The 12,632-nt window shown below is 42.1% G+C and overlaps 1 protein-coding gene across 2 annotated transcripts in view; it reads left to right on the top strand.

The window, feature by feature from the left end:
- Nucleotides 1-11,554, top strand: part of MTHFD1 (methylenetetrahydrofolate dehydrogenase, cyclohydrolase and formyltetrahydrofolate synthetase 1) — a 40,251-nt gene extending 28,697 nt beyond the window's left edge. For both annotated transcript variants that reach the window (XM_030949943.1, XM_030949944.1), the window contains 10 exons: nucleotides 944-1,012; nucleotides 1,544-1,655; nucleotides 1,844-1,983; nucleotides 2,394-2,435; nucleotides 3,458-3,558; nucleotides 4,268-4,445; nucleotides 4,814-4,921; nucleotides 6,103-6,255; nucleotides 10,145-10,253; nucleotides 10,435-11,554. In XM_030949943.1, the coding sequence (XP_030805803.1) occupies nucleotides 944-1,012; nucleotides 1,544-1,655; nucleotides 1,844-1,983; nucleotides 2,394-2,435; nucleotides 3,458-3,558; nucleotides 4,268-4,445; nucleotides 4,814-4,921; nucleotides 6,103-6,255; nucleotides 10,145-10,234 (993 nt within the window). In that variant the 3' untranslated portion in view covers nucleotides 10,235-10,253; nucleotides 10,435-11,554. The remainder of the gene's footprint in view (nucleotides 1-943; nucleotides 1,013-1,543; nucleotides 1,656-1,843; nucleotides 1,984-2,393; nucleotides 2,436-3,457; nucleotides 3,559-4,267; nucleotides 4,446-4,813; nucleotides 4,922-6,102; nucleotides 6,256-10,144; nucleotides 10,254-10,434) is intronic.
- The last annotated feature ends 1,078 nt before the right edge of the window (nucleotides 11,555-12,632 follow it).

The following is a 12,632-nucleotide window of genomic DNA, read 5'->3' as shown; positions in this document are numbered from 1 at the left end:
TAAAGCTTTTCCATTAAATGTTAAATAAGCTTTCATGTGGCAAGATTGAAACTAATGAAACAAAGCAGTGAATGTCTTGGAAAGAAATAGTCTTTCATGTCTTTGAGTGCTGCAATTCAGTTGAAATTGAAAGGGAAGAAAAAGAGATTATGGGTCAAGGTTTTCATAACTGCTGTGAACATTTGGCTCAGGACTCACAACAGCAATTTTTGTTACTTTTTCAAGTGCTGGATAACAGCTGGTTTGATTTCCACTGGACTGTCAGTCACAAAAATGGCCAGACCCACATCTTCTCTTCCCAAAGCACATAGGGATGAAATCATAAGCTTTCTTTGCTCAGGAAGCAGAATTCAGCAGAGTATGTGGCTGCACCTGGGAGGAAATGTGGGCTCCAGTGTTTGCTTTCATGTCAGCCTGGTTGTTCTCATCAGCACAGAGGTTCACTTTCAAAGTTATTTCTGCACGAGAGACTTGAGCAGGATGTAGCAGGTTGTTATGACATTTTAAGGCCGGTATGTAGACAAATGTATTGAAAAGAAGGAAGAAAAATCCAGGATAAATGGACCTACAAAATTTAAGAACACTGCTTTCTGCTGCTGCATGGGCTGCAGTAAACCATACTTACTGAGGGGTTACTGCCTTGCTGCTCTTACCTGCTGACCTTGCCATAGCATTGAAACATGAATGAATTGTTCTTTATGCCTTTGCTACAAAGTCATGGCTCAGCCAGGTCACAACCAAGAGGCTGCTCCCACCAGAAATCACAGCTCCTCTTACAGGAATGTAAAGGTCGTTTTTCTGCTTTGCCCTGACTAGTTAGTTCTATGTTGAGCAACTTCTGGTACCAAAAGCCCTCGAGGACAAAATCAGAGCCTTTACACCGCATAGGAACCATCTCAAGGTCTTGGTACATCTGGAAACTGATTGTCCTTTTTTCTTTCAGGGAGTAACTGGAGCTCTGGCTGTCTTGATGAAAGATACTGTTAAACCAAACCTCATGCAGACGCTAGAGGTGAGCACAGGTTATTTGGTTCTTGGCTCTGAGAAGGCACTTACTGATTTAGTTAATTCATCACAGTCAGTGTGGCTCAGCTCAGAGTTGGGGGTTTACTGTGGTTTTGTGCGCAGGGCTAGGGAAGAGGGCTGGGTTCATTCTAGGTCTGCCACTGGCATGTGGGATGACCCTGAGCAAATGCACTAAAATTTGCTGTGTCTTTGGTCTGTTGTCTTTAATGTCAAGAAGTGTTTGGGGAATTTAAATGGTGTGGATGAAGGAGAATGACAAAGAGTTGCTGGGATTTAGACATCCTTTTCCTAAGCAGATTAATATCTCCACTTATGGAGATTATAATAATCCTGTTTGCCCTGTAGTCCTTATTGCTGATAACAAATGTCTGATCAGAAGGCTTTAAGATCTGTCTTCTAAAAGTGTTTTTCTTTGCTTTCAAATACCACAGTACTTAGCTCCTGACATGCTGCATATTTGCAAAATTGCACTTTCTGATTTCCTCTTTCTCTCTCTCCTGCATCCCCCTTGTTCTAGGGAACACCAGTGTTTGTTCATGCTGGACCTTTTGCCAATATTGCACATGGGAATTCCTCTGTGTTGGCAGACAAAATAGCATTGAAGCTTGTGGGTAAAGATGGTTTTGTTGGTAAGTGTGTGGAGTGTGAGGTATTTTTGTTTGCTTTTTGTTTTGGAGGGATCTGCCTTTTTTTATCATGACTGTCTTTGGGCTTTTTAAATTTTTTTTTCTTGGAAGAAATTTCAGATTTATATAATCAAAATATGATTTCTGCACCCAGAAATCTTTCACAAACTTCTTTTTATTTTCTACTCTAGTTACAGAAGCAGGATTTGGTGCAGACATAGGCATGGAGAAATTCTTCAACATTAAGTGCCGCTATTCTGGTCTCCGGCCTCATGTGGTGGTGTTGGTTGCTACTGTCCGAGCTCTGAAAATGCACGGGGGAGGACCTGCAGTAAGTACTGGGGAAGGTTTTCAGTGGATCTGAGGGGCTGTTCCTGTTGTTCTGTTCCAGTCACTTAAAGCCTTGTAGCATTTGAGCAGCTTGAAGTTGTCTTGAAATTCAGAGTTGTAAAGGGAATTGATATTTCCCTGTTTGTCAACAGCTCCATTATAGTATGTTCCAGGTTCATACCTGCTTGTTTTATTGCCCTAGTGGAGTGCCTGCATGCTGGGCCACTTGTAACAGTTCCAGAGTGAGTCATGTATTTTATCATGCAGTCTTTTTTTCTTCCTTTTATTTTTTTTTTAGAAATAAAAAGGATCAGCATGGAGTAGAGTGTTGTATCTTGATAAGAATCAAGTAGGGATTGCTGTCATGGATAAAAGTCTTATGGGACTCCATTTCTTTCCCTTTTTCCACAGGTCACTGCTGGGGTGCCTTTGCCAAAGGAATACACAGAAGAGGTAATCTTCAAGCTGTTGTGACAGTGGACCAGCTAACTGTGGTCATGACATGATGGTGTCATGCAGTGCATGCCTGGATTACTAGTGTGTCATTTATTTAGCTGCCATAGAAAGGCTTCTTCATGCAAGCTGTAAAGTTCTTTTTTTTTCTAATGTTACCTTGGCTCTGCTCTTTCAAACGTTTCTTTTCCTTGACCCTAGCCAGTGTTCAGAGCCCTTTTTTCTCCTTAACTCACACAGTTGTCTGTATGCTCAATTTTTCATAGTAGTATCTACTCTGTTTCCCCAACCCTCTCAATGTGGAGTAATTGCTTAGCTGAAATATTGTCTCTGAAAATATCCAGAGTGCCTCTCTAATTACTCTCTTCTTAGCAGCAGATTTTGTTTTTATCCCCCCCTCGTCTGCAAGCAAGGGAAGTGAACTAAAGTCTCACCTTCCATCCTTATGCCTTGAATGGTTGTGTACCCTTTGGATAATTGATCAGGCTGTTTACATTGCTGCAGCTCTTTCACTCGTGGAGCTGCTGTATATATTATCCTTTGCATAGGAAGGGATGAAATGTCTGAATTTCCAGGAATAGTCTCTGATGCTGCAAAATGTAAATATATGTAAACTAAAAGCTGTTGCCACAGACTTCAAATGTATTTCATGAAATTCACTGCTGGTGATATTTAATCTATAAAGAGAAATCTGTCAGAGAGGAAACTGAGGCTTTACTGTGGGGAGTTAATGAGAACAGGTATTAACATTTTAAGCATACCAAAAGGTGATAAAAAATGGTTTCTCTTACCTTGACTTGGGGGCTGAAGCCAGTGATCATTAGAAGTAGTCACTCTTTTTCCTGTCTCCTGTCCAAGAGCTTGCAGTGGTCTGGACTGTTCCAAAAGCAGCACTGGGGATTTGCCTTTGTGGTTTCATTCCCATTTAACGTTTTTACCTTTAGCTTCTGGTTTAGTGGGTTTGGAAAAAAAGTTTCCCTGCCCCTGATAAAATATGCTCCCTGCTTGCTGCTTCTCCACAGAATCTTCAGCTGGTGGCAAAAGGCTGCAGCAACCTCAACAAGCAAATCCAGAACGCGCGGATGTTTGGTGTCCCGGTGGTCGTGGCTGTCAATGCTTTCAAGTGAGTGAGCTGGGATGGGGGGTGGTGCAGGTGGTGCCATTTCATGTACTGTGTTTAACACAAACTCTTGTTCTCAATACTGTTGATGTATTGTTGGCAGCATTTCCACAGAGTCATAAAACCATAGGATGGCTTGGGTTTGAAAGAACCTTAAAGATCATCCAGTTCTGCTCTCCTGCCATGAGTAGGGATACTTTTCACAAGACAAGGCTGCTGAGAGCCCCATCCAGCCTGATCTTGAACACTTTCAGGAGCAGTTTCAATACTTGGGTAACCTGTTCCAGTGCCTCAGCACCCTCACAGCAAAGAATTTTTTCCTAGTATCCAATCTAAACCTACTCTGTCAGTTTGAAGCCATTCCCCCTTGTTCCTGTCACTACGTGCTCTTGTAAGAAGTTTTTCTCCAGCTCTCTTGTAGGCTCCCTTCAGATACTGGAAGGCCACAGTTTTGCATTGTTGGAAAATGCATGAATTGGGCTCTGTTATACTGCACAGCAAACAACCACTGTGTGGTCTTTTTATGCAGCAGAAGTACTTTGAGCTGTGGTGTTAAAGCTGATGCCAGCCAAGGAGGAGACTGTGGTTGATAACCCTGAGCAGCTTTCTGCTAGCTGTGATTTCTTTGGACACATTTTGGATCTTGTCAAGAATGAACATTCATTTACTGTGTGTGCATCCTGGTACAAACATGCAGACTTTCTCCTTGCAGGACAGATACAAAGGCTGAGCTGGCCCTTGTAGTACAACACTCAAAGGAGGCAGGAGCATTCGATGCTGTGGAGTGCACTCACTGGGCAGAGGGAGGGAAAGGAGCCCTGGCCCTGGCCCGAGCTGTTCAGAGAGCATCCCAGGCACCTAACAACTTCAGGTTCCTCTATAATGTGGAGGTAGGAACTTGCACTATTACAGAGATGCTTTGTTTGTATCAGTTGGTTTCACTAGCTTAAGTTGTTTAGGGCTAAAAGGCTGCCTGAGAAATTGAGAAGAAATGTGGTGTTAGAATTGAAACATTGATTCCACAAGTCTCACAGACCTAGTTAGTCAGTTCTTACTGTTTTAGCTACCCATTGAAATATTGAAACATGTTTTGAAAGCTCTCAGAATACTCTGTATTTTGTTCTACAGCAGATGAAATTAAGCCTTATGTCTGTAGAAGTGCACTTGATGACACATGTGGAGGATCTGAAACTGCTGTGGTGCTGCAGGGCTTTGTGCCTTGGCCATGCTGATTTGCCTGTCTTTTTTGTTTTTCTAGCTACCTATTGTAGACAAGATCAGGCTTATTGCCCAGCAGGTCTATGGGGCAAGAGACATTGAGCTACTTCCAGAAGCACAGGAGAAAGTTGCCCTGTACACCAAGCAGGTGAGTTTTCCACACACCTGGTAGCAGTGGTGCTTTCCATTCAAAATTATCATAGTGAACAGGGATGTTCAAGCTGTGTTACAAGGGAATCTTCACTCAAATATGTCCTTATTAAAGGCTGCTATGGCAGAGGAAGAAAAGGATGTGAGAAAGGAGAAACTGACTTTGTCTTCTAGTGAAGAAGACGGAACTCACTCATGTGGCCCAGTACCATCCATCTGTGATAGTTTTGGGGAGAAGGGGTAGGAGGATTTAATGATCTTTCCCTACTATACTCTCCAGTCTTTCAGCATTTAGAGAATTAGGGAATTACAACTCATTACGCTGGTTTTAAATAGTCTCTGATTATTTTTCCATCTTGTTCCATTGAGATCAAGTTCCACTAATCAGTTTTTGATTCCATGTGGATTTTTGTCAGTCACAATTATGTTGGGGAAAGAGTTCTGTGGGTTATACAAGACTTAATGTGGAAAGTTTAAGTTTTGATCCTGCCATCTGGTTGTTGAATTCGGTGTTTTCTGGTTGCTGTGCTGCTTCTGCTCTTCTTGAGTGTGACATTGTTGTGAATTTACCTGCTTCTGCATTATTGAAGGCCTTTGAAGAGAAAAGCAATATGAGGACTGGCAATTCATTGGCTTCAACATGCTGTAACCAATTTTCCTTTTGCAGTCCATTTACTACTGGCATGTAGAGCTTCTCACTTTCGTGCTTCTTATATATTCCTTTACAAGTCCATCAAAATCCCAAAGGCATGCAATTGCCACTTCCTCACAACCTGCAATTGTATTGATCAAACACTTCTAATTAACTGACTTGATCTGAACAAAACTTTAACTCTGAGCTGTTCAACATTTTAGGAAGAGAGTAGGCTGAAGAGAGTTGGCTGTCAAGGTTGTATATCCGACACTTCCATACCATTAATTTTTAACTCAGCTGGATGCGCCAAGGGACATGGTGGTTCTTTCTTTAGTACTTAATGGAGGGTGGGGAGAGAATTTGAGAGAGAAGGAATGGGGATGTAGAATGATCAGTGGATCTGACAGGCTGTGGATGAAGCACTTGTTGGGAAATAAAATGCCTGATGTCTGCAGAGAGTGGCACAATAGAGCAATTAGATTTTTGTACTGGAAAAATTACTGGTTTTTCCACTTATGTCATTCATTTTCTTTCTGTTTTCCCAGGGATTTGGAAACCTGCCAATCTGCATGGCTAAAACTCACTTGTCATTGTCTCATGACCCTGAACAAAAAGGAGCACCTACAGGTTTTGTTCTGCCAATCCGAGACATTCGGGCCAGCGTTGGGGCTGGGTTCTTGTATCCCCTGGTGGGAACGGTATGTGGCAGCTGTGGGTGAGGAAAAAACTTCGTGTGCATTCCAGGAGTCACTTACTGTTAAGTGTCCTAGATTAGGAGAGTCCTTGTCATTTACAGTTGGTGTTTTAACAGTCCAGTGTATCAGGTGCCTTAATAGGGGTTTTTCTCAGGGGGAAGAGGGAGGCTGAAATAGACCATTTCACATTTGAATAATTAGCAAGCCCCTGCTGTATTCCTCAGGTCCCACATCTCTTTTCCTTAATTTTGAGAAAAGGGTGAGCTCTGTAGTTTGTGAGTTGTAGGAACAGCAGGCTGGTGGAGGGAGAAATCCTTGGCCCACCTGGTGGCTGTTGAGGCTTTCCATTCCTGGTGAAGCGCTTTGCAGGTGACCTCTGTGTACAGCTGTGGATCAGGGCACAGCAAGGCAACCCCTCCTAAGCTTACAGAGCAGATGTGTCTGGATGAGACCCCTCCAAAGCAAAACTGAGATGTGCTATCAATCATTTATCAGGATCCCCTCCTCTTTGGTTCTCATGGTTTTGCTGACCATCTGTTTGCTGTTCAGCCTGCAACAATTCCAACAACTCATTTCACTGTGCCCTTCAGTTTTTAGTTTCTGTTCTTTGATATGATTGGCATATTGTCAGCTGAGAGGGGAGAGAGTAGCAACAATGGAAACAGGATCCTGGAGCAGCTTTGTTATGAATTGCCTGGCAGAAAGAGGAGCTATCTGCAAAATGAACCCACATTCAGGTTTGCATCTGTAGAAACAGCACTAGGATGAAAGGATCCACTGGAAATCTTACCTGGGGAATCTCTTCTGGGCAAATGTTGAATAAGTAGTTAGATTACCTTAGGGCATGAGGCAGTTGGAGCAAGCAGCTCTTTTTCATGTTTACTAGCCTGAACCTTTTCCTGAGGTCTTCATGGCAACATGTTTGTTGTAATAAAGTTTCAGAAGCATTAGGGGTGCATGACTCAGTTGATGAAGTTGCTGATTTAAGAGTTGGATCCTCTCTTCCTTCAAATGCTAGCTAGAGCCAAATATTGGCTGCCTTTTTCTTTTAATTCTTTTTTTTTAAAAAAGGTAGTTGAGGTTTCCAGATTATCCAGCATAAATAAGGTAATCACATCCCTGATTAAAGTCTGGCTCATCCATGATCTAAAGACTGATGTGTGTTTTGGGATAGAATGAAGATAGCATGCCTGTTCCTGTTATAAATGCCATTTTTGCAAGCCAAGATTTAGTCCAAACAGTGATTTATTTTATTATTTATTCCATAAGCATTGGAGAAGGAAAGGGTACACTGCATTAATGAGTAAACAAGAGAGAGATGTTTTCAGACATTAAAACTAACATTTTGGCTCTTTTTCTGATGTCTTCGGTTTCTATGGAGTTGGACTTTTTCCTTTCTGCTCCTGTACCCATTTCCTAATGCTTTCTTGGCTATGTAGCAAATCATGGTGTTAATTCTGCCAGAGTTAACGATAAGTCTTCTGGCTGGGACGTGATCACTCTTCTGTGGTGTCTAAAGCCCAGGGAATGGATGTCCTTTTGAGAAACAATCTGGGGCATTTTGAATCAGATCACTATTTTAAACCCATTCAGCAGGGGATGTGTTAGCCTTAGAATAAATTTTAGGCAGCAGCCATTGAACTGTGAGCTGAAAATGCAACAAATATGTAGCTCTATGCAGAAGCTTTTAGGATAAATGTGAGGTGAAATTAATCACTGGTGTGTGCCTATTCTTTTTATCTGAAGTTAATCACAAAGGCACATCATGCTTTATTTTTTTTCTCAGCTTCTGAGGTTTGGAATTTTCCTTACTGGCTTAAAGGTGAAACTGTTGTACCTCCATGAAATACTGGGAAATTGTAAAGGAAATATAATTTCAAAGGTTATCTAGATTTAAATTAAATAAATCATTGGAATAAGATTTATTTGGTCTCTTTTCTGGTGCTGCTGCTGAATTGGAAACGATTCTGTTATTCAGCTCTGTTTTTTTAGATCCTAAATAACATTTCTTTTGAAAGATCCACAAGAGCAACAAATATATGTTTGGTTGGTATTGGTTTTATTTGAAATCTTGCAAGGGGTTTGATTATACCCAGGTGGTCTAAGTTTTTCTTGTAAGTAAATAGTGTGAATTGCCCTGTGTTCTTTTTGAGCACATGTGGTATTAAAGGGGAGGAGAATAAATGAGAAAAAGTTCATTCCTTCAGCTCTGAAAATAATAGCATGAAGCATTGTAGACACTTGTACAGAAAATTAGTAGCCTGGATGGAAATTATTCTGCACTGCATGGAAATTTGGGGTTTGAGCAGACTGCCTTGAAGTAATAGATAACAGAGTAGCCACTGTGGGCTGCCCTCTGGATGGGAAAGGAGGAAAAATTGACTGTTTATTTCAAAATAGAAAGTGCAAGAAATGGCAAAGTCAGGCACATTTTCAGCACCTCCTACTCTATTGAATGTCACTCTCTGAGCTCCTGCTGTGGCCCTCTGAATCTGGAGGTGGAGATCTGCAAAGCTCCATGATTCTCCAGTGGTACATAAATAAATAGGAAGTTTCTTGCTCTTTGTGGCCAGAGACTGAGAGCTGAGAACAGGAAAGCCCCTCTGGGCACTTTGAACCTCTTAACACTTTTGTGAGATGTTCTTGAGAGCAAAATATTTTTACAGCTGAGCACAAAGAGAAGGAATGGGGGTCCTCTCTGTGACCCTCCTCTTCTCTGTCTGGGACAGCAGTGGCTCTCATAAAAAGCTAATGCAGCCCCAGAATTCATTACAAAGAGGGGACTTTAGTGATTTTTACCTTTGCATAACCCATGAAAGACTTGCAGTGGTACAGTACATGTGGGACTGGTGTTAGCACTTGTAAATGGCTAAGGAAAATGGGCTGGGAGTCCAAAACCTCCCTGACCAGTTTTGAGAACTGCAGAAAAGACCTCACCAACAGAGCTTTGCCTTCTTGCTGCTTAGCTTATTATCAAAAGGAAGATGGGGAGGTAATTTGATTAGCGTGCAAAATACTTGCTCAGGGAGAAAATACCAGGTTGCCAAAGAGATGTTTAATCTAATGGAGACAGGCATAACAATACTGACTGTGAAAGCTGAGGCAGGGTGATGCAGATAGAAAATGAGACCTTTCAAGTTCTCCCTTTTTATAAAAGCACTTAATGACCACTGACATAAAGTACCAAACATGGTCACAGACCCTTGTAGAGTCCGTGTTCAGCCTGTGTGTGCTGCTGGGCTAAATGCTGCCTTAGGGGAGGGGAAATGCTGTCAGCTGCAAGGATAAATCAGGCCAGGTGTAGTTCCTGCCAGCCTTGTTCTGCATCCCTGAAACTGGGTACTCAGCAGTGGGACAAGTGCAGAGGAGTGGCCTGAGGCAGTAGTGCTTTGTGAGCTTCAGTTCTGCCTCAGAACAGCCCTTCTGAGTGTGTTCCAGTAATTATTGCTAATTATTTAACATGTCTAGTTCTAGATTCTCAAGGAATTGTAATCAACTGAGACTTTACAGCTGGCAAAGTTGTATTAAAATTTGTATCTTCACTTTAGTACTCAGAAAACTTCAGAAGTAATTGTCTCATCACAGCAAAGTCCATGAACACTCCTCCAACAGTAAACTGATCAGCTGCATAGCCAAGTATTTTGCCAAATCTTGGGCTCAGTTACTTGCAGCTGCAGAAACCAAACTTAATCATCATAAAAAGCAAAAACTTCATATCTGTCTACTGAACCAGGAGTTTCTGGTTCTCATGGGCTGCTTCAAAACAGTCCATGACCATCATTCTCTGGTCTGTTGGTGTTCAGGGAGCTATTGCCATCCAAGTTTTCAGTGTTGGATCTTGTGCCCAAAAATGCTTCCACTGCCATTTTAACATTTGTCTCTTGTTGTCCAGATGAGCACTATGCCAGGACTTCCTACAAGACCCTGCTTCTATGATATAGACCTGGACCCAGTGTCAGGAGAAGTAAATGGGCTCTTCTGAAAGGAGTGATTAACCAAAGGTTGGTGCCTTCTTGAAAGCCTTCAATATTTGGGCTTTATTTTTGCAAAGATCTTGAGATAATGGAGTTAAGCCAATCCCATATTATGCCATATGTTTCCAAATGACATTTTATTATAATTCAGCCTGAAAGTTGCCTGCAGTACTATATAATAGTAATTAAATTTTATTTTTGTTTTTAGCTCCCAGAAGAACACCTGATGAGTCATGTAAATGGAACTGTGCTCTGATCTTTTTTTTAAAGTCAGAATAAGACATCAGTGAGAATATAGTGCAAGAAGTGACTGGAAGGAGGAGTACTGAAGAATCAACCAGTAACTTTTAATCTGTAATAATTTTTAAACTGCTGCCTTCCAAGCTAGTTGACACTGAGCATATAAAGCAGATTTCATATACAGACCTCCCGCTTCATGATTGTAGCTGAAGCAGAATACAGAAGCTTGGCTTTAATGACCTCTTTTGATTCAGTGACATGATTTTAATAATTAAAAATCCTAAAGCTGGAGCTGTTTGAAACAGTCTTGGGACTTTAATTGTCTTAACCATCAGGGTTTTGCAGCATATATTATCTTTAGAAGTCTTGCTGGCTGCAGTTTCCCCTTTGCCACGCGGAATCCTCTGTTCTTCTCGCACCATGGGAGAGCCTGCTGTGCCCTGGCACTGCTCCAGTGTCATTTCAGAGGAGCAGGGAGGATCCCCTTCGCTTCCCAGAGCTCTCCACAAGTGCTTCCCCTGCCTTCTGCTGGGAGTTTCTCCTGCAGGCACCTGAGCCACATCAGATGGCCCAAGCCCAGCTGTGACTGCTGTGTTCTTCTGTCCATGGAATGAAAGCTCTGCAGAGCAGATCTGGAGGGACTGGGTCTCTGGCCCATATCTGTGGCTTCCACCAGATGTGCCCTTTGAACCACTTCCTGCTCAACCATAAGTGCAGTTACACCACCGACAGGCCTTGTTTCACATGGTACCTTTTTGATCAATAGAGACAACGTGAATAGTGATTTGTAGCATGTTTTGTCAGCAGGCCAAAAATCATTTTGTAACATGAAGATTGCATTGCTGCCAATTTTTTTAACTAATACAAATAAACTGGCAAATACTTCAAGTGCTTTTTGGGTTTTAGTGTATGCACTGAGATGACTGAATTAGGATTTATTTCTGTGATTAAGTACACACAACAGCAATCATTGTATTGACAAGTAGGAGTGATTATTGCAGTAATAAGTAACCTGCAATGCACCAGGGTGTGTGTGTTTTAATCTGGTTTCCTTCCCTGGATGATGTATGTTGTCTGTAGGAAATAAACTACCTGAATTATTCTGTGAATGTGAGATACTTGCATCTGACTGCAGAATATCTGAATTAACAGTCATGAGGCCCATCTGCTTGTATCAGAACTGAATCTAAAAACATTCCAAATTTGGTGAGAACTGGGAGGATCAGGATGTAGGTGTGCACCAACGTAGGAGAGCATTTGTAGTACACAGATACTGTGTGTGAATATATATATATATATATATATATATATGGATATGGAGAGAAAGAGATCTCTATCTCTTCAATTATTCAGGAGGGGAGAATAATTACATAAAAGTTACCTGGTTGTGAACACTTAAAATGGTTATGAGAGCATTTGAGATGCATTCACAGCCTCCTAATGTGTTCCTTTTGCTGTAATCCAGCCAAGGATTTCCTGGCAGCCAGGAGAGCAGGCTCAGTCCCCTTGCAGGGGGTCAGGGTGGGCTCCCCCACTGCTGCCCAGCCCCCCAGCCTGGCTGAGGGTACCTGCAGCTCCTGGGCCCAGCCTTCCCTGGAGCAGGGTGCCAGAGCGGATGCTGCCAAGTCTGCTGTCAGTTCCTACATTTAATCTTCCCTGCTACACTGCTTTCCTGCAAGTGCTCTGTGTTCCACCTTCATTTTATGCTTATGAAAGATGGGATAAGTGCAAATTTATGCTAAGATTAGCCTCCTTTTAGTTTAGCATGAGATCATAGCCATGTGCTTGAGAGAGATGGTTCAAGAGGTTGCTAGTCCCCCTCCTGCAGTGAGGCACAGCAGGATCAGGCACGAGCTTTTGAAGGGTTTGCTGCACAACAACAAAGCACAAGGGCCAAAAAAACAGCCCCAAGCATCTCCAGAGATCAATGGGGAATGTTTTCTAACCTGCACTTCCAACCTTTCTTTTCTCTTGCAGGATGGATACATAAATAAGTTATTTTTTTAATACTCTCCTTTGCAGCTAAGGGTGCCAGCTAGGTCTTGTCCTATCAAACAGGACACAGAGGACACTTAATTTCTCCTAGCTAAGTACTCAGTGGTTCTCTTCTCCTCCTGTTGCTTAGAGAAAAAACTAATTATGTACAAATTTCTTCTCTGTGGGCTA

Source organism: Camarhynchus parvulus, chromosome 5 (genome assembly GCF_901933205.1).
Source record: "Camarhynchus parvulus chromosome 5, STF_HiC, whole genome shotgun sequence".
Classification (NCBI taxonomy): Eukaryota; Metazoa; Chordata; class Aves; order Passeriformes; family Thraupidae; genus Camarhynchus; species Camarhynchus parvulus.
This window is presented reverse-complemented; position numbering and strand designations above follow the sequence as displayed.